This window comes from Tigriopus californicus, chromosome 1, assembly GCF_007210705.1.
Source record: "Tigriopus californicus strain San Diego chromosome 1, Tcal_SD_v2.1, whole genome shotgun sequence".
Taxonomy (NCBI): domain Eukaryota; kingdom Metazoa; phylum Arthropoda; class Copepoda; order Harpacticoida; family Harpacticidae; genus Tigriopus; species Tigriopus californicus.
In genome coordinates, this window is record NC_081440.1 from 11,388,299 (window position 1) to 11,409,246 (window position 20,948).

At 47.0% G+C, this 20,948-nt stretch overlaps 3 protein-coding genes across 3 annotated transcripts; 1 reads left to right on the forward strand and 2 right to left on the reverse strand.

The window, feature by feature from the left end:
• Window positions 1-6,087: 6,087 nt before the first annotated feature.
• Window positions 6,088-12,630, reverse strand: LOC131877093 (spliceosome-associated protein CWC27 homolog). Its single transcript, XM_059222703.1, is given in 4 exon segments — window positions 6,088-7,168; window positions 12,107-12,181; window positions 12,184-12,335; window positions 12,411-12,630. Coding segments are annotated over 4 exon segments (1,494 nt in total). The 3' UTR covers window positions 6,088-6,121.
• Window positions 12,630-14,239, reverse strand: LOC131876997 (uncharacterized). Its single transcript, XM_059222590.1, has one exon. The coding sequence runs from the start codon at window positions 14,111-14,113 to the stop codon at window positions 12,671-12,673; it is 1,443 nt and encodes a 480-aa protein (XP_059078573.1). The 5' UTR covers window positions 14,114-14,239; the 3' UTR covers window positions 12,630-12,670.
• A 986-nt stretch (window positions 14,240-15,225) lies between these two features.
• On the forward strand, window positions 15,226-18,390 carry LOC131876902 (ribosomal L1 domain-containing protein 1-like). Its single transcript, XM_059222477.1, has 5 exons — window positions 15,226-15,803; window positions 15,873-16,169; window positions 16,240-16,508; window positions 17,497-17,957; window positions 18,042-18,390. Exons 1-5 carry the CDS (start codon window positions 15,358-15,360, stop codon window positions 18,327-18,329), a joined length of 1,761 nt encoding a protein of 586 aa, XP_059078460.1. The 5' UTR covers window positions 15,226-15,357; the 3' UTR covers window positions 18,330-18,390.
• The last annotated feature ends 2,558 nt before the right edge of the window (window positions 18,391-20,948 follow it).

The window sequence follows — 20,948 nt, forward strand, 5'->3', positions numbered from 1 at the left end:
TCTGCCTTGTTGGACCCCTTTTGCATGATGTTGAGAGCCGTTGGCCATGTAAAGGTCAAATAGGGCCAGGTGTTCTCTGAAAGTCGAACTCTGACGTCTTTTGGATTCCGTGAAGCCCCTCCCCATTATTCGTTTCCCACAAGGACTGACGTGCTCTTTGTGGGACAATTCGTCTTGGCATGCTAGACTAATCACCGCATATCCTTTATTGCTGGCGTCGGAAGCTATCAGTTTCACGTTAGAAGGAATTTGGTGTTCTTGTCAGATCATCAGAAAGCCGTTCAAGGGATGGATTTCCGTTTTCAAAAAGGTGAGCTCTGGAATGAAAGGTGTTGAGTCAACTAGGCAGTCCCAGGAGGGAGTGTTTGATAAGCAAGCTTAGGCGGTCCTGCAGAGCAAATGGATGATGGGCCCAAAAGCTAATAAGCCTGATAATATGAGGCCGTAGAGTTTGGCAAGTTCGCGGATGTGTATAGATTCTTGAGCCACGACCACATCTATCAGTCTGGCAATGTGCAATATCTTCTTTGCGGGAAGAAACATTTTTTGCTCCCTTAGGTTAATGGTCAAACTAAGAAAGGTTCCAATCTGCCTGGGTTCCATAACTTTTTCCCGGTTTTCAATCCAACCTGCAATTTTCCATGTTTGACGGGCGAAATTTAGCTTCTGTTCACAGTCTGCTTTAGAGTGACCTAATATAAGGCAATCATCAATATAAATGAAGGCAGCAATGCCGTGAGAGTGTAAATAAACCTTGATGGGCATCATGAGCTTTGTAAAGAAGTACACAAGGTCGGATATTCCAAGAAACGCTACTCTCCACTCATAGAAACTGGTTCTCCCATTGGCCCAAGTCCATTTCATGCCCAACAAGGTCTGATGCTCTGTCGCCACCATAATGTGATAGTACCCAGAGGAGGCATCCATTGAACTCATCCACCAATCTTTGGGAAAGCAATCTGCAATTTTGTGGAGGTGTTCCAAAGTGACTTTGCACTTCCGAATGTAGTTATCTAATGAGCGGGACGCGTCGATAACCAAGCATTTCTTTTCCCACCAAGTTCATCAACCTGAATAGGTAGAACTAAGTGAGGGGGTTCGGCGACCTTGAAAAAAAACCAAAAAAAAAAACCCCAAGACCAAACATGCCAGAGCGTAGCGTTTTCATGGCCCCCTTGGCAAATAACCATATCAGGCTGTTGTGAATTGCCACTCTAGTAGTGGGATAGTTGATCCTACTTAATTTCCTTGCTTGACCATTGACATAAGTCAAGGCTCCCTGCACCAACACTGAAAGCAATGAATCAGTGGTTGGGTTGGAATGCAGTCTTCTCGCAAATAGTGGTCTCCTGCGCCTTCAGAAGGGGGAAAGTGAAAGTCTTCACTCCTCATAAGGGTCTGTGACCAGTCATACCGCCAGAGGACTTGGACTGGTCTCGCCCTTAAACCATTCTTTGTTCTATAGTGTTTGGATTAAGATTCTGGAGGACTCAAACCTCATCACTTACTAGATGACTCGAACCTGACCATTTCGACAGGACTCAAACCTGTCACTTTTCAAGGGGACTCGAACTTCTACTCCCCCTTCATCTAGAGGACTCGAACCTCTCCTCCCCTTTTATTTAGAGGACTTGAACCTCTCCTCTAACGTTATTTAGAGGACTTGAATCTCTCCTCTAACGTTATTTAGAGGACTTGAACCTCTCCACTCACTTTCTTAGAAGATTCGAGTCTCACTTCATAGAGCTCGGTATTACAGGTTCAACAAAAGGAAACTAAACTTCCCTAAATTTGAACGGCTTCAACCCTACATGTTTGTAGATTTAAAGGGAGATTGGAACCTCCATGCAATTAATCATGACAAAATCACTAACCTGCGGGGTTGGACTCTTCTTCAACACCCGTGGGGATCGGAATTGTGCGACCTGCCAATCCCATACACGAGGGGATGTGGTCGACCTTCATTTGGTGAAATTTTTCGTCCATTAGGCAATTCCAGGGATTCGGCACTTGAGACAGAGGTTTCAGACTCAGACGACTAGGAAGAGGGGTAAGAGACAATCTTCTTACATTTAGAGGGTTTGGAGGGCAATTTCATTGACTTGGTTTTTGAAGAGCGATGTCCATTCTTAGGCTGAAGTTGGAGAGGGGGATTTTTCGTAAAGCGGAACTCAGTAGCAGGCGTCTCTCCCGCGAATTCGTCTAGAGTGGGATGAGAATCGATTGCGTCCCTTGCCGCACGAGCGGGGATCGGGTTGTCCAGGAGGGCGTGGATGGTCGCTACCGCATCGGTGTGAGACGGGTTAGGAATGTCGTCTACGTCTGCTATACCATTCGACGAGTTTAGGGACCAAAACCCGAAAAAATCTTCGCCATCCGACATGGTGCCACTGGGACAGGGGGGGCCTGGGCGATTGCGGATCCGGCGGGGGAGTATACCTCACGGTTTAGGAGGATTTAGAGGGGAAATAAAGATGAGTGGATTTCTGTGTCCTTATAGTTGGACCTGCACGGAAATGAGCAAGGTCTGCAACTAGGCGTATGTCTCGCACGAAACCTTTCATTCATATATCCTCAGGTGGATGTAAAAAAATGTTATTTTTCACATTTATTCATTGCAATTGTTGCCAGCGACTCATTTGAGATGGCCAATTAAGTTACAATTTGTCAAAAAACTCTGCGTCAGACAATCTACTCCTTAAAAAGAGGCGTGGTGAGCCAAAATTCTCAATGTGCCGTTTCCTGGATTTGCATGACACTTTATTCCTTGATGTGATATTTAACAGTTTCATATTACCTTTTATAGTTTGGCACTACCCTTTTAAAGTTTGTTAGAGCATTATGATTATCAATGTGCCAATCGATTTTCATGTCACCCCGAAAAAGCACAATCATGCTTCTGAATTGAAATGTGAATTTCTAACAATTGAATTAAATCATTCCATCTCTACATTGACGGAGTTTCCTTGTCGGCCAAGCCAATAATTTAATCAATACTAACTATTAAATAGGTTTCACTATGTTGATACTGGTGCTTTCCAATTAGTGTTGTTGGGACAACTGAGGAGCACAATTTTACTGCTATAGAAGCAATTGGATAACGCAAAAAGACATTGTGTTTAAGTCTAAGAGTGAATTTGGATTTATCCCAAACTTTACATGACGTTTCATAACTCTATGATTTTTTTTAGATTCATATTCGGTGTGTAAGAAAATATCACTCTTCCTGCCATTTAGAGAAACGTACAGCAAACAAACCAATGTAGATGGCACCATATCATCACCTCAACATTAAAAGACTGTAGATTCGATTTCGATTGTTCGTGGTCCAAAACCGAACCAAGCTCACCTGTGGGGTCCATTAGCAATCAAGATGGCTTCAGGCCATTCTTTGGCTAGAGTTGCTGTATTTGACGGCTCCAAATGAATAGAAAGCAATCAAATCATATTTTGAGGCATCCTTTTCCCCAAAGAAAAACGTGAAAGTACCTACTAGTGCTGGGGCGAGTCCTTTGATTTTCGGACTTTTTGTCGACTCGAATCTTTTACTCAATTGATACAAAAATGCTCATCATGTTTTTAATAACCTAAACAAGTCTAATGAAATCATCGTTCAAATGCTGCTTCATCACATAGTAAATTCCTGACCAAGAAAAGGCCGTTTTCTGACGAGTCCGGACTCGTGTCATTTCTAAAAGAAAAAAGTCCGGCTAATATCTCAATAACGAGCAAAAGACTCAAATGCACTCGGACTCGAGTCCAGACTTGCCCCAACAATAGTGCCTAAAATGTACAAAGCTCTGTCCACTTTCTGCATGTGGCAGGTAGGTGGTAAACATGACATTCATTCCTTTTAACAAGGGATATACTTCGAGCGTTGAAGATAAAACGTCATAACATTTTTAGCTTTGGTAAGCAACATGTCCATGTCAAATATTTTGTAACTGAGTAAATTTGTGGGTCATGCCAGATTGGCAAGTACGAACTAGGTGGATTCATTAACTTCCTCAACTTTGTCTGGCTCCGCTAGAGATACGTCTAAGGCCTCTGGTAGATGAGGTCGAAAATTACTGGCGCAATTGGCCGGATAATCTTTGTTCTCGTAGTTCTTGGTGTGCGCCCGCAATCGTTTGGCTGACTTGAAGTACTTCTTACAATTTTTGTGTAAAGTGCAAACAAACTTGTAATCATTGGGATTGTCGTTCATCCACTTGTTTACCAGACTGTCTTCCCGATTATGTCGTCTAATATGCTTGGACAGGACACCTTTCGTTTGGTACCCCTTTCCACAGATCTCACAACGAAACTTGGCTTCTCGGGGTTGATGAGCTGTGGATCGGTGAAGGTCCAGTGAGTTCCGATTGGAGACCTCCTTTCCGCACAAGTCACACAAAACTCGCGTGTGAACGAAATAAATGTGAGTGTTGAGGGCACTGGCGGTGTTGCCCACCCATTTACAGCCTTCTTTGGAGCATTTCACGTGAGTCTTCTTGTGGGTTCGCTGATGAAATCGGCGAACGGTCGCATTGGGGAAGCTTTCGCCGCATATTTTGCAATCCAGTTGATGAGTCTCCACATGGTTTTTGTAACGATTGAGTTCCCGAAAAAGGAACCGATTAAACTCGAATTTGAGTCCACAATGCTCACATACAGCCACTTTCTTGGGTTGAAGAGAGTTAAAATAACATTCGTCCATGATATCTTTCTCGAAACCTTGTTTGGCTTGAATTCCACACGGAGTTTTGAGCAAGAGCTCTAAGAACTTGGCTTTACTCCCGATCCAAAGAATTAAGGGCTGAAAGAAGTATCGTGTATTGAACCGCCAATTGGTCATGTTTACTGTGAAAAGAGGTATGATCATGCTTTCAGAGTTGTCAAAATGACACTGAAGGCCAATAGCGCCAAAATCGCGGGGTTGTAAATTGGCATTGACGATCAATTGAGAATAAGGCACGGATTCCATTTGCTCCGAAATGAAATGTGTTTCACGGGTCTTCTCGGCCACACACACCGGTTTAGACTCTTCCAGCATGCCTTTGTCCTCATCGATGATCTCTTTCGAAAACTTGTTGCGAAGTAAGGGTACTTGAGGACTGGGGATCACAGCAATTGGACTGCCTTTATCTGACAGGAATGTTTTGAAATCCAGTTCCAAGACACTCATGACGCCATGAAAAAGGTTCTGGATTCCGGATATGGTGATATCACTTCGATGAACTAGATACTTGATCTCGATACTCTCGCCATCTCCACTGAGAGTCATTCCAACAAAACTTTCTGCCAAGCCCAACTCAGCTTGGGCCACAAAGCGTCCAGTCAGACTGATTCCCGGATCCAGCGTTGAGAAATTGGTGCCTGAACCATGGTCAATCTTGCTGGATGGAGCATCTTGGTCTTTGGGCCGGCAAGTATCAAAGTTCAATGGAGCATCTGGATTGATATTTAAAGTACCATTGGCAGTGTCGGGATCAGCCATGGCCGTTCTTCTCAAGGCTAACAGGTCGGTATTGGTACTGTCCTCGTGAGAGGTTTGGAAGTAATTAGCTCGCTTTTTCCGCGTTATTTCGTCTCGATTCTTCTGATAATATTGTTTGGCCTTCTGAAGCTTGCTTTCTCGGTTCTCGTAGTAATTGCTGATTCGTTTTAGTCGGGCTTTTTCCACCGATATAACTTCCCTACTATCGTACTTCATTTTGGACTGACTTTTAGACAGCTCTGAAGGGCTGTATTCCTTCTGGCAACTCGGCGAGACTTCCACATGTTTCAGAAGGTCCTTCAAATTCGATACTTTACTTTGACAAGATCGGCAATTCTCCATGTTCTCTCCAAGGTTCTTCGTGCTCCCTTGCCATTCTGGATCATCCACGTCCTCTTCCTCTTCGCTTTGGTCTACATCACTATTAATAGTCTTGGACCATCTTGAACCACCAGGTTCGTCCTTGGCGTGTTTTTCGATGGCTTTGGATTTCCATTTTTGACTTGAAGGTTCGGTCAAGCCCTCTTCACTCGACATGATGCACCTCAAAGCTTACGGGCAAAGAGCTTTGACGCAACGGCTTCTTCGGCTATACACAAAACATTAAGGACCTGGAAAGAAGATGGTGTGAATGATAAATCAAAATTAATGGCGTCTATACTTCTTTTTGGAGTCTTCGTTTCGTCTCCGTTTATTAACGGGATTGCGGGGATCATAGATATCAAACCAATCGTCGTCCTTCGTGTTCGCGTCTTTAGCTAAAACTGGGTCTTCAGCAACAAATTTGAGCTCCTTCTTCATCCAATCGTCGCCTTCAAAATCGTCATCTTCATCTTGGCTCTTTTCCGGATTTTTGGGCATTTTGTCTTCGTCGTCTTCTTTGACATTGTGAAGCTTGGATTTGAACTTTTCCAATAATTTCATGGTCATAGCCTCGCGATCTGACCCTTTCTTGGGGACTTTCACCTTTTGAGCGTATTTTTTCTGCTCTTCGTGATAATTCCGAAGCATGTCATTGTTTCGTTCTTCTTCAGTGACATGATCTTCGGGTTCAGTGGCCCAATCGGACTGAGCTGTTTTATCCTTGTCTTTGGATCGCATCTGTTTCTTCAAAGCTCGGATTTCATTTTGAATTTCGGATTTGCGCTTGGATTTGTCATCGACTTGGTCGCCACTACCGAGCTCTGCGTCATTCAACTCGAAGTGATGATCATCAAGCTTCAGTTTCTTGGCCAATTGTTTGTCTTTTTCTCGCTTTAACTTATTTTTGACCACATCAGGATCAATTTCAACTACCGTGGGAGTCCTCTCGTCTTGGGGTAGTGCACCGTCTTCTTCTTCTTGTTCATTGTCGTGCTCATCCCCTTTTCGTTTCAATTCCTCCCCAACCTCGGACAAGAGTTTTGGATCTTTTAAGAGGTCGTGCGAGGATTTGCCCCCTTTCCCACTAAACTTAGCATTAACTTCAACGAGATCTTCTTCTTCCTCCTCGGCTTCCTCGCCAAAGCTTAACAACTTGAAGTCTTTGGTGGCCTTCATCTTACTTTTCGGCTTTTTATCGTTCCGATCGTCTTTGATCATCTCGATCACTTTTCGAGGTTGAATGTCTGGAAATGGATTATCCACTACTTTGGCCTTGATTATCTTGTTGGGATATTCTGGCTTCTCATCCCGAACCATGCCGTCTTGGAGCTTGATCATATTGTAAATGGTGTCGCCCACAACCNTGAGGCTGGGATCTTTCGCAGAAACAGACGACATCTACGACCAGCACTCATTCCGGCCATCCCATTATCATCTACCCCGGGCTCAAGCCCAACCCCATCTGCCCCTCCCACTCCACGGCGATCATCTAGACTACAAACGCAGAAAGTCCATTTTAAGATCTGACACTTTACACCCAAACGACCTGAAGGTCATCATTTTAATTATAAATTTATTTTAGGAGGGGAGATGTGGGGTTCGCATGGATATCCACAATAAGAGACGCGGTTGCGTGACCGACAAGGACAACCCTTTTCTGTAAGTACCGTTTGTAAACAAGCACATAAGAAATACACATCCATCTACGAGCTCTTACAATTCAGACCTGTTCGTTCCGTTCTCTATCGTGTCACTTACCACCGAGGAAGAAGCCGAATCAGAAGCAGTAGTACTACATCTGCATGTATCATCAGAAGCCGGAATCTGGGTAAATCTGTTCAAGCGCATTGGAGACTGGTCCCTCCTGTTAAAAATAGTAGAACGGACTCTCAGTATTGGTAAAACGTGGCTATCAAAAGTCAGACAACGAATGGGCCAAGAACGATTTGTGACCCCACAAAGCGACCACGATGCCTCTGAAATGCTCTTGAAAGAAATCCAAACAGAGTACAGCATTGAAATACGAACTTTGATAACACGTGGAGAGCTATCCCGTGGGCATCGTCTGACTTCTTTGTGCCCTTTGGTTGATGAGAGTGGATTGTGTGAGAGGGGGTAGTGTGCCGTCAGCAAGCAAATACCTGAGCTCCACGGATTCAAATTTGCCGCGTCACCCACCTCACGGACAAACTAAGACCTCTACTTCTCCATTCGACATTAGTACATGACTAATGTGCAAATCATTCCTAACATATAGGCATACGCCCCGGTGTGGGAGTATGGGATTATCAGGGCGTATCCTATCACAATGAACATCTATGGACGATTCCTGTTTCAGAATTGAAATCAGGTCAATTTCTTCTAATCTTTCTATAATCAACGGCCAATGTTCATCTTTGAACTTGAACTTAGCCAAACCGACCTTTTTGACCGATTTTACTCTAGAGCACGCCGGCTTTTGAGTAATGGTCGACCCTATCTCAAGAACATGATGATCTGACAGATTAGTAGGTGTCACGCGGATATGTGATGATATGTCACATCGAATCGAAACTAATGGACTAAACTGTATCTCCGATACTCTATGGCACAGCCCCAAATCTCCATAAATGAAAGCATTCAAACAAACTTTCTGCCAAGCCCAACTCAGCTTCGGCGCCACAAAAGATGTCCCAAGTCACAGATCATGTCAGAACTGAAGACGTTCCGCGGATCCAGCGTTGGAAGATAAAAATCCCCAAACATCGCTCGCCACCAACCCACCCGGCCCGATTCGACAATCCATCCAGAGCCGGCAGTCATTAGACATCCGCCTACGGTGCGAATGGCACGAGCGCACAATGCCTCGAATATCTTTGTGCGTCTTCTACGACTGCCATTCCAGGATACAGTGGTGCACGAAACAGCAGATATTAATACACAACGAAAGATTCACAAAATAACCCACCGCTCTTAGAGCACTCGCAAGCCAGGCCACTCCGTCCCAACCATACATACGACCTTGTCGCCACCCCTCCCACCACAGTTAAATCTCCAACACACGACCTCACACCACCAAACCCCTCCTCGCCACCAACCCTCCCAATCCAAACCCACCCAAAAACAACTGAAGCGCCCCGGATCGCACATCCGCCCGCCATACAGGACAACACGATTCCCTCCCACCACTAAAACTAACCAAACACCGACCCACGCAACAACAACCACGGCCCTCCAAATCACGATATCCACCCCTCACATAAATCACGACCACAGGGCTCCACAAAGCCAAAACCACGCACCTCGCCACGTCACTTCCAACTACGCATCACCTTCGCTACCCCCCATCAGTGAACCAACCAGCGCCAAGCGACCCCAAATCAAGTTCGAGACAACCCATGGCACCCCAGACATAAACAAAGAGGCCATAGCGCACAGTTCTCTTACCCCCACGGACGCAGACGACTTATTCGGCAACGCTCTCCCACTCCGATATACATAATACAATTCAAATACACGCCAAAGACACATCACAAACCCCTCCTAACAGACACCCAACTAAGAATACATAGGCCTAGCATCCGCACCCTGAACCCGCCCAACTCCAAAATATTAGCAAAATCATCCTCACGTCACTACGGTCCACTCCCGTCACCCCACCCACAATAACCGCAACTTACGCCCTAACGAACCGTAAATGGCCGCCCATCGCTCCGCATTGTTCTTAGTCCCAACGGGCGACTTACCCCTCCTCCCTCCGAAACCGACCACATAACCTCAACACGCCTAACCTCCTCACCCTATGAGTAAATCCTCATGTTTAGAACACGCACTTTATAGTACGAGCTCTGAAGGCTTATTCCTTGCCTGATGCAACCTCGCGAACTACTGCTAGACAGTTTGTCAGTGAAGGGTCCTTCAAAAAATTCGATACTCTTCTGGTGACCAGAGATCGGCTCAAATTCTGGTCCAGTTCCTCCAAGGTCTTTCCGTCGACCTTCCCCTCTTGCATTCGGATACTCACCATCTCCCTCTTCTCTTCGCTTATAGTTTATCATCACTACTTATTACATTATGTCTTGACATCAATGACCCCAGCCGTTCTTCGACGCAGTGCTCGTGGAGTGCCAGAGCCGAAGTGACTCGGCAGTGAGTCGTGGGGCCAGCTCTCAGGAGGACCGAGGCCGGAAGCGCCAGACGGCAGAGAAGCCCGAGCTCACCTTGTGTGTTCCGGCGTGACGGGAGACTATTACGCGCCTGCCGTTCCGAGCCCATGGCACGCAAGCTCCACCACCCAGTGAGTGACGTGAACCCCAGCACGACAGCAGGTCTCCATACCTCGAAGACCGTGCGAGACGAAAAGTCAGATGCACCGATAGACCCGTGGGGTGTGCGCACCGTGGCCGACCTGGAGGAACCAAGGAGCGCGGTCAACTCCACTAGCGACTCATAGACGTGTAACCAGGAGCAGTGGCTCTCCCAAGCGTGCAAAAAAGGTGCGGTTCCCACCCCGATGATGTGTTTCCGTGGCACGGGGGCGTGAGTACCTCAACGAGCAGACTGCCCGCGCGGCACGGGCGACGCGGTGGCGGCCCGGCCTCGGGGGTTAGGTCAACAACGGGCGGGATGACGTCGCGTGCCCAATGCCCACTAACACGCGGGTGCCCCATACGAAAGCGAGAGTCTGAGCGCCTGCACGCTCCCCGTCCTACCCCAAGCGACCCCCGCCGCCGGTGCGGTGGCCCCAGGGGCCGAGCGTGCCTGGACCACCGACCACGGGGAAGGACGCACGGAAGGGGCTTAGGGTGGGAGCGGGGCACTCCAAAACACGGCTGGAGGGCGGGGCGCGGCCGCGAAACTCTCCCGGGTAACTCTCTGGCGGGGCACCGGGCGCTTCATCCAGGAAGCGCCCCACCAGCAAGAGGAACACACACGGGCACACCAACAGGCCATCTACAACACATCAGAATGCCCTCGCGCACAAACCGCACCGTGTACACCCACCCGAGTAAGACCTGGAATAGTAAATATATATATGTAACTGATAAGAATCAGAGTGACTCCGGGGCCCACGATCATAAACACACAAGCCATTACAAATATAATAAATTAGAAAAGCACCGTGGCGGTACTATCTCTCCCAATAAAGAGCAACAACGAGAACCGGACAAGTGTTGTCCCATACTCATAAACTACGGAACGACTCACCCAACTCCGTTTATGTCTCCGTTTATTTGGGTGTGGTGTTTGTGGTGGTGGGTTGTGGGTTGTGTGTCACGGATGCGGGAGCATAGATAATCAATACCATATCATCGGTCCCTTTCGTGTGATCGGTCCGCTTTTAAGCTCTAAAACTGAGTTCTTCAGCGTACACAATGTGAGCTCTTGCGCCTCATCCAATCCTGGTCCGGACCTTATCACAAGATCCGTGCAATCTTCAGCTCTTGGCTCCTTTACAGGAATTTTAGCGGCGATTTTGTGGTCGCTGCGTACGTCTTCTTTGACATTCGTGAAGCTTGGTTTGAAACTTTTCCACGAGAGCCATCGTCAAGCTCGCGACTCTGACCCTTTCTTGGGGACTTTCACCCTTTTGAGCGTATTTTTTCTGTCTTCGTGATAAAATTCGAAGCATGTCATTGTTTCGTTCTTCTTCAGTGATGATCTTCGGGGTTCTAGTGGCCCAATCGGACTGAGCTGTTTTATCCTTGTCTTTGGATCGCATCTGTTTCTTCAAGGCGGCATTTGAGAAATTCGGATTGCGCTTGATTTGTCACTCGCTTGGTCGCCACTTACCGAGCCTCTGGTCATTTCAACTCGAAGTGATGATCATCAAGCTTCAGTTTCTTGGCCAATTGTTTTGTCTTTTTCTCGCTTTAATTATTTTTCACACTCAGGATCATGTTCAACTACCGTGGGAGTCCTCTCGTCTTGGGTAGTGCACCGTCTTCTTCTTCTTGTTCATTGTCGTGCTCATCCCCTTTTCGTTTCAATTCCTCCCCAACCTCGGACAAGAGTTTTGGATTTTTAAGAGTCGTGCGGGATTTGCCCCCTTTCCCACTAAACTTAGCATTAACTTCAACGAGATCTTCTTCTTCCTCCTCGGCTTTCTCGCCAAAGCTTAACAACTTGAAGTCTTTGGTGGCCTTCATCTTACTTTTCGGCTTTTTATCGTTCCGATCGTCTTTGATCATCTCGATCACTTTTCGAGGTTGAATGTCTGGAAATGGATTATCCACTACTTTGGCCTTGAGATATCTTGTTGGGATATTCTGGCTTCTCATCCCGAACCATGCCGTCTTGGAGCTTGATCATATTGTAAATGGTGTCGCCCACAACCTTTCCAAAATGGTGTTGGGGCTGTAAATCATCAACTCTGGGGTCTGGCCCATGGTGAAGAAAAATTGTGATCCGTTATCGTCCTTGCCCGCATTGGCCATAGCCACGAGACCTCGACGTACGAACCGAAGTCGAGAATGGATTTCATCTTTGAATGGATGGCCATAAATAGATTCACCACCTAAAATGATAACCTTATCGATGCTTGGTCCTCTAAAAACAGACCGGGGGGGGGGTCGTTAATTGTATCACTGACCTCGTCCTGTTCCCGTGGGATCGCCACCTTGAACAATAAAGTCCTTGACCACCCGGTGAAACAAGGTTTTGTTGTAGTAGTTCTCCATGCAGAGTTGGACAAAATTCCGGCAGGCTTTGGGACACTCTCGGGACCACAAGTCTATCTCAATATCGCCGACAGTGGTGCTCAGGACCACCCTACCACGAGTGGGTGGTTCTTGGATATAAATGTTACTCATTCTGAAATGAATCCGCAAAATCTACTAAAATCGGTGGCCCCTAGCTCGCACCACTCTGAGAAGGTTTATTATTTGGCACACGGTACAAAAAATCGCCATTTTCGTTGTAGTAACAATCATCTTGTCGATAGAGTCCACCAGGGACCTTCATGTTCTCGGGGATTTCAACCCGCCATTCAATGGGCGGCCTGGACAATGAAGACGACGAGGGCATTTTGGATGGCGGTAAGGCCATAACAACGGGCTTTTTAAACTCATACTTTGCGATTGTTTCTTTCTCGTCGGCCACCACCTCGTTCAATTCCTCTGAACTCAAAGGCTGAGGCTTCCGGACGGTGGTTTCGCGCATTTTTTCTTCGTCTAACCACTTTTCAAAAGCCACCTTGTGCGGATGATCCCGGGCCCGCGTCTCCGGGTCCAGAAACGAGTTCAAAGACACGGTATTGACATATTTTTGGCGGAACTTGTCCAAGGACATCCGCCGGTCTTTGGCCCAATCAAAACTTGCGGCCAATACCGCGGTGTCACGATAGGGCGAAGGCACATTCACGTCCGGATGAGACTCGCATTGGTCAGAGAAAAGGCGGGGTTGGACCGAGGATTGGACCACCGGGTGGACCGCCCCCGACACGGCTTGGACTTTGGCTCGATAGTCGCGGATGATGTTGACAAAAGGACCGGCAGGGGCAGGCTGAGGTTCGACTTGCGCCTTTTCCAACAATTCCCGCTTAACTCGCTCGGCTAAATCAGCATTAATGTAAGTCTGAGCCGTTTTGGACACATTGGCCGATCCGAAATTATCACGCAAATGAGCCGCCACGGCCTCGGGCAGTTCCAGTTGGCCTTTGGCCAAGAGTTGCCAATTGGCCAAGACCTTTTGGTCATGGGCAACAATGTCATGGGGCCTGGATGGTCCGAATTGTTTCTTTTGGGCCTTCAAGACTCGCTTAACGATGTCGGGCGTGGCCGGAAAACTCTGAGCCAACTGTTCTAAAGTCCACAAGGCCGGATCGGATCGATGGAGGTGAGCGATCATGGCTTTTTCCAAGTAAGTCAATAAATTCGGACTCTTGGGTTTGGGAAAGCATTTCTTTTGGGTCAAGATGAGTGCCAATTCGGCTCGATCGACGTGAGGATCCCTGTCCGGATGTTTGGGCGGGGCCAACACGTTCTGATACTTATCCGTTCGCTCTTGGAGCTCCTCCAGCTTTTCCTCGGGTTGAAGGCCAGTTTGGGCGTGGGCGTCGACCAAGGCCGGGTCATCCGGGTCCAGGGACAGGCCTTGGAGTTGGTGGGCCAAGCCCACGTTTCGCTGAAAGGGATTGGCCCGGATTCGACGTTGCCAGCGGTTTTCGCGACGCGCTTTTTCCTCTCGTTTCAGAGCCACCCATTCCGGATTGGATTTGTTCAGGACCGAGCTAGTACTGATGGATCGCAGCAAGACGGGATGGGGGCCTAGGCGGACCCACGGGCAGCCCAACATGGTGCAGTCGTGCCAACTTCCGACTGCGGGTGAATTTTACAGCCTACGACAACTCACAATGTTTTGGTTCAGAGTGATGTTTGTAACAGGGTTGCCATCAAGCTGAGGGGATAGAGACTACTTTCGGGCTGTTGAGTCTTAATCCTCTTAGGGGCCTGACTGAAACGAATTTTAAAACTGTCAAAGGGTTTATTCTCGGCTGGCCGAGACTTTTTGATGGTTAGGTGACTGACATTTCGAGGGGATGGCCTGCCATTTTTGGCGAATATGGCTTGACCCGGAACTATTGTCAACACTACAAAACCAATGAATAGGTCATGAGAAAATAAACTGTTCATGTCCCCTAGAGATGAGTGTCATTTCATGTCCCCCAGGGTTTATCCGTTAATCCCACATGGCAGAACGGTATTAATCCTCTTAGGAGAACATTAAACGCCCGATGGTGACTGGGTAACTAGATTGACTGCAAAATCGAGCCTGGTTAATCACGGGATAAATCGCCAGCCAACACGGGTACGCCAGAGAATGATTTAGGATGGCTAGGATAACTGGGATGTCGGGCACCGAGTTTAGCGGCTTAAAAAAGGGTCCAACGTAGGGTCCCTGGTTAACCGCCCCAATCACCGCCGACATGGCTATGGAAATCAACATAGATTCATGGCATGCCGGCCCAAGATCCATTATGCTATGAGACTAACTCAGGCCCAGGCCCGGACGGCCTGAGAGGGTGACTGGGATGAATCAGCCATCGTTCAATCATTCCCGTCGCAAGAACCGTACCACCAGTCCATAGCCCGCCATCAAGCCATCCCATTCCACCTACACATACCAGGGCGAGTTTGCGGGCTAGTTGGATCAATCCGCTCCAATTCACCAGGATTGGATACCGTGGTGAGGCCGCCCTCGTCATGGTCTTGACGGAGAATTTAGTCTTAACATCGGCCGGGAATTGCAAGGCAAGCCCCGAAGATGACCCAGCTACCTGGAACCCTCCTATAGTTAAGCTCTCACCCAGCATGCCTCGGCGACTATCATCCCAATTTCTGATCCCGTTCAATATGCCCTAGACCACTGAAATTTATGATTTTTTAGACACCCTGTGTGTTTATCAACACTGGACTGATTTCGCACGTGTTTTCCTTGAGCGTTTTAATGGTTTCAATTCAGTAAGTCGAGGAGTGAGCGATTCGAATTTCTAGCGTGCCGACAACAGATTTCCCGACGTTGGTGAATTGACCCTCACCATGACGCTCAAAACCCCTCGGAGTGCCACGCCCCGGCGGAAGACTAAGGGCACGCCGCCAATGAAACCTGGCCTAACCCCCAGTCCGGCTCAACCCGCTTTAACCCGGTCCGCCCAAAAGGGTCGAGCTTCGACCCAGCCGCTGAAGAAGACCCCCGCCCCTCGCTCGCTTAAGTCGACCCCGGGGCTCAAGCCCGTCAAAAGGAAAACACGTGCCCCAGCCACCGCCCCAACCCCGGCCCATCTGATTCTGGAGGAAGGCGGGGCCAGTTTGATAGAGTCGAAAATCCGCTTGGCCGTATCAGCCTTGAAGTCCGTGAATGAGCGGGCCAAAGGCGAACATGATCAATTGCGCCCGGATTTGTTCGAAGACGAGGCGACCCGCATCAACGTCCAAGTGGTGGGCATCAAATTACCCAAGGATGGTCGTCAGCAATTGCTCCACGTGTAAGTGACCGGAACTATTGACCCAGGTGGGTGTCCCTTTTTCACACCTAGTCTGATTTCATTCCGCAGTCCCTTGCCGCACGACTACTTGGTGGACCCGTCGGATGTGTGTCTGGTGGTCAAGGACTTGGAGAAAGGCATTCGTCCCGATCACGAGCCCACGCAAATTCACTTTCAGGAGATGCTGTCCGCCCGGGGCGTGACCGGCATCGCCCACATCATGCCTCTGCGCGAACTCAAGGTCGAGTACAAGACGTTCGAGAGCAAAACCGCGCTGTGTCATCGTTACGAGAAGTTTTTGTGCGATGACCGCATTGTGCGGTTAGTGCCCAAGTTCTTCGGCAAGCCTTTCTACCGACGCAAGAAGTAAGTGTACGGGGGCCAAATCAGACGTGGGCCCGACTTTGGATCGACGTGTCTCTCCTCTCTTTGGTAGGTTTCCCACGCCCGTGAACTTACGCGCCGCCCAGTTGTCGACGGCCATTCATCAGTCGGTCCGGACCTCGGTGTTGCCGCTGAGTCATCACGGCTCATGCGCCATGATCACCGTGGGCCATTTGGGCATGGACGATGATCACATCGTAGCTAATGTTCTGGCCTTGGGCCAAAAGCTGGCCCAGCGATATCCCGGCGGTTGGAAAAACATTCGCTCCATTCATCTCAAATCCGAAAAGTCCTTGGCCATTCCCGTGCACATCTCCACCCGTAAGTTGGCAGACTCATTTTCAGCCAAAACTGGGCTACAGATCTCGATTGTTAGTGATCTTGAGGCGTAACGCCAGTTTCAATGGTTGGCATTAATTGCGTACCCCATGCTTCGATAACTTATTTAGGAGAGGACCTGAATCGGGCTATGAATGTAGTTTGAATTCTTACAAAAAAAACCCTTAGGCAAACATTGGCGAAAATTATTGTTGGATCACTGTGAACTCCCTGTTAATAGATGAGGACAATAATTGGGTTCAAAACGTTCAAAACCCATCATTTTTCCGTGGTGGTAGCTCTGAGTAGATATAAAGACTGGATATAATGACATTCATTTAGGCTGAGCTTCCTGAGATACGAAATACAGGGGACTACCTAGTCCCGATTTCGACTTCGATTTCATTACTTGGACACGTTTCCATGGACAAGTCATTTCAGTCTTTTATTATGTGAATTGTTTTTTTATGTGAACTGGGAAAGCACATAGATTTCTAGACACTGGATGTCGGACGACCGATCACTCGGTTGGCTAAACAGGACAATGAATGGTCTCCTGGGAATTGATGGCAAACCGGTTTATTGTACTGTTTTGCCAATCAAGTGGTCGGTCGTCTGACATCCAATGTCTATAGATTGCATTTCAGATCGGACGATCGGACAAAAACGACAAAGATAAGTAATTTTTAAATTTCTGCGGCGGAGCCACTAAATAATTTCTGACGGTTTGGAAAGCCATTAACTCATCCCGGCAATCCATGAGGGGGTTTGCTCAGCCCTGATTTAGCATTATCTAGGTCGTTTCAGGTCAAGTGTTCTCTAACAGTCTTCATACTTTCATCGTCCCCTTGTTTTAAAGCACAGGATCTTACCAATCCTTAAAGTTGTATGGGTTCTCTAAAATCTGTTTAAAGTTCTGACTTGTGTTATATTAAGTACGGACTGATTTCCAGCATCAAGTGCCTTCAAATATTTGGATTATTTTTCTCAGTCTCGGCAAACGAGGTGGGCTATGTTGATGCGGATGTGCCAAAACGCATCACTCGCGAAGTGGTTGAAGACGAGTTGAGCACACGACCGGGTATGAAGGTCAAGGTCACCCCGAGCGGCTCCGTGTTTGTTACCCAGGTGCCTGATCCGGATTGGGATAACGAAAAGGACGAACCTTTTGTCGAAGGCTCGGACGATGAAGAAAGAGACGAGCCAGACGAGAACGACGCTAAGAAATCCAAGACCACCAAGGGTCAGAAACGGAAATTAGAAGAGGGCAAGCCAAGTGTAGCGGTGGCTAAGAACGGCAAAAATGCCAAGAACGCGCAGAAAGCTAAAGCGGCCAAGAAAACCGCAGCCGAAGAAGAATCGGATGATGACATCGATCAGGCCGAGATGGAGTACATGAAACGCGTGGCCGACGAAGAAGAGGAGATTGAGCGTAAAGAAGCTCAAGAAAAGGCAAGTTGGTTGATTGAAGGGAACGGCCCCGTTTTTAGGTTTAAAGTTACAATACTAATGGGGTTACTTTCTTACATTATTTAGGATGTCAAGCCGAAAGAATCTGAAGATGAGGAAGACGAATCCGAGGATGATGATAATGCAGATGCTTCTTTAAAGCCGGTCAATGGTGTTGGTTCCGATAGTGATGAGGACTTTGAGGACGACGAAGACGACGACGACGAAGACGATGATGAAGAAGAAGGAGATGATGATCAAGAGGTTGAAGAAATCATCATGGATGATGATGATGATGATGAAGACGCCGACGAGAATGACGACGACGATGACGAAGAGGGGGGCGAAGAAGAGGAAGAAGAAGAAAGTGATTAACTGATTTTGGCCCATTGTGGCATTCTTATGTTGTGCCCGAATAAAAGAAATTTGATATCAATTGTGGAAGAATTTTATATTCCGGTAAACGTGATTGCTAACATCCGCGTGGCATTCCGCGATATATGCTGCCTAATTGTCAACTTGAGGAGCCGAAATGGAATCCATTTTTGGACATTCCCGTTTCATATGATCAGTACTTATCCAAACAAAATACCTTCTAATGTGGTTGCGATGGTAAATTCTCATCCTGATCTTGCCAACCGTTAAAATCAAGAATCTCAACTTAAGATTAACCAAAACTCGTTGATTGGAATTAATAACATTCAACAATCTTTTGTTAAATCTTCCATCAAACGTCTCGCCCTGTGCTTCAGATGGAATTTCGAGGAATGGAGGCAGCGCTTCCATCCAGTGCTCCCACGTCCCGGGCTCTGAACATGCCAGGCTAGCTCTTGAAATATGCCAGATCATGCCAGATCAAAGTCGGAATATGCCAGAAAGTATGCCCCTAAGAAAAAACATCCCATATTGACAACTTTCTGCAACATGTGGAGGTCGTCATTATAATTCAGCTTGAATCACCATCAAAAACTGACCTCTTGCAGCAAGATTTTAATGATTTAGAGCATGTTTTTACTCATTATGTTAATGGTTTTGGGATTCAGGGGAGCGGTATAAGGTATCAATCAAAATTGTAATCAGGGTTGTAACGTCAACCTCTTAGGATAGCTAGCCAGGCAGACTAGTTTTCAGAGCGAATGAATGTCGGCTGACCAGGTGCTAGGGTATAGTTTCTGATTGTCAAGGCGCTGCTTTCCATCAGCTAGAGTTGCACTGTCCACTGGTTACCGATTCAGCTGCAGTAAAAAACCACAACAAACTCGATTTTTACTCTTCTATGCTACTTCCTCTATGGGGTAACTATAATACAAATTTGAATCGTTTAAGGCTCGTCCAAATTCTGAGTAGAAATCCCTCGACTCCTTGTCAAGCAATTACTTTCCTTTATCATGCTTCACAAAACGGGTTTGAGCAAGCTGGCCGACCACATTTCTAGGAAGGAAATATTGAAGGGGTTATAATGCGCTCAAGTTGCAGTTTTCATCCATGTGGTGGAAACACTTGACGGAAAAGACAGGAATAAGCCTGGGTTCAGGTTGACCTCCAGAGGTGTCGGAATTACCTTGATTACGTAAAGGTGCAATCATGTCGCCCACATTCAAGCACATTGTTGGGAGATTGACACGAAATTCAGAATGAGTCATCATTTTTTTCTTCTTTTGTACGCTAGGATTGGAATCCCAGCAGTTCAAGACGAGAAATTTATTCATTTGACATCGCTTTTATTTAAAATATATTATTTGATCGACCAACGAATTAGAGTCGGCAGATCTGGATAACCCTTGAATATAAGGTTGATCGGGAATTTTAGTCAAAAACATGTCCAAGTCTGACTTAAATCCTGCAATTGAATCAACGCCTACATACGCCCTACGAATAATTGAGGGCACCAAATTGAACAAGGCGTTGAAATTTCTTTTTTTGGGGGGTTTGGGTTTTCACGGGCTTTTCTAACCGCTACAGGGAATGTAACCCCCAGCACTATTCGAATGAAGGGTTGTAATTCATCTATTTATCACCTTTCAATCTTTATATGATATTTGGTCTACCAACGAATTTGAGTGGGCAGACTGAGCTAGTCCTTGAACGTAGGGTCGATCTGGAATGCTATCTAAAAATTTGTCCAAGTCTGACTTGAAAGATACTACCGGATCAATAAGGCTTACGTATTCCCTACGAATATTAGAGAGAAGCAAGTTAAACAATGAAGGAGCCCGAGAAACAAGAGAAGTGGATTTCATTGTTCGAACTAGCCTGGATTCTCGAGGGCTTGAAAGTGCTCTCCAAACGCACATTAAGCCTCTACGGTCACTAGAATTGACCCTAAATCCTGGGTTGGGATAAAGCTCATGGATGCTTTTGAAGACGTACAGTATCAGATACCTTTCGTACCTTCTCTGAACACTGTACAGTCCAAACTTTTTTAGTCTCTCCCAATATGAGAGCTCTCTCAATCCAGTGATGTTCCTAGTGAAACATCTTTGGACTTGTTCGACCTTTTGCAAACCTGCTGAACTCATTGGAGCCCAAATGGGTGAAGCATATTCAAGATGTGGCTGGACAATTGACTTGTAAAGAGTTAGCATTGTGATGCTATCTCTTGACTTAAACGTGCCATATATCCAACCACACATTTGAAAAGCCTTCCCCACCTTCAACTGGATATGCTCATCAAAATTTCCATTGTTTTGGAGGATTACACCTAAATCTTACATAGAGGAGACCTGCCCAATATCTTTACCTCCATTATCTACGAGTGGAGTATTTAAAGGAGTTGACCCAAACGTCATTGAGCGGAATTTCATTCCGTTCAGGGCCATATTTCTTTCAGTTACCCAAGAGTAGATTCGATCTAAGTCCTTTGCAAGGCTACTGAAATCTTGGCCTTTCCTACCAGACCAAACTAGCTTTGTATCGTCAGCATAAGAAGAGAGACTGGCAGTAATACTAAGCTTTTGAAGCGGGGCAACGAATATTATAAAAAGGAGGGGCCCG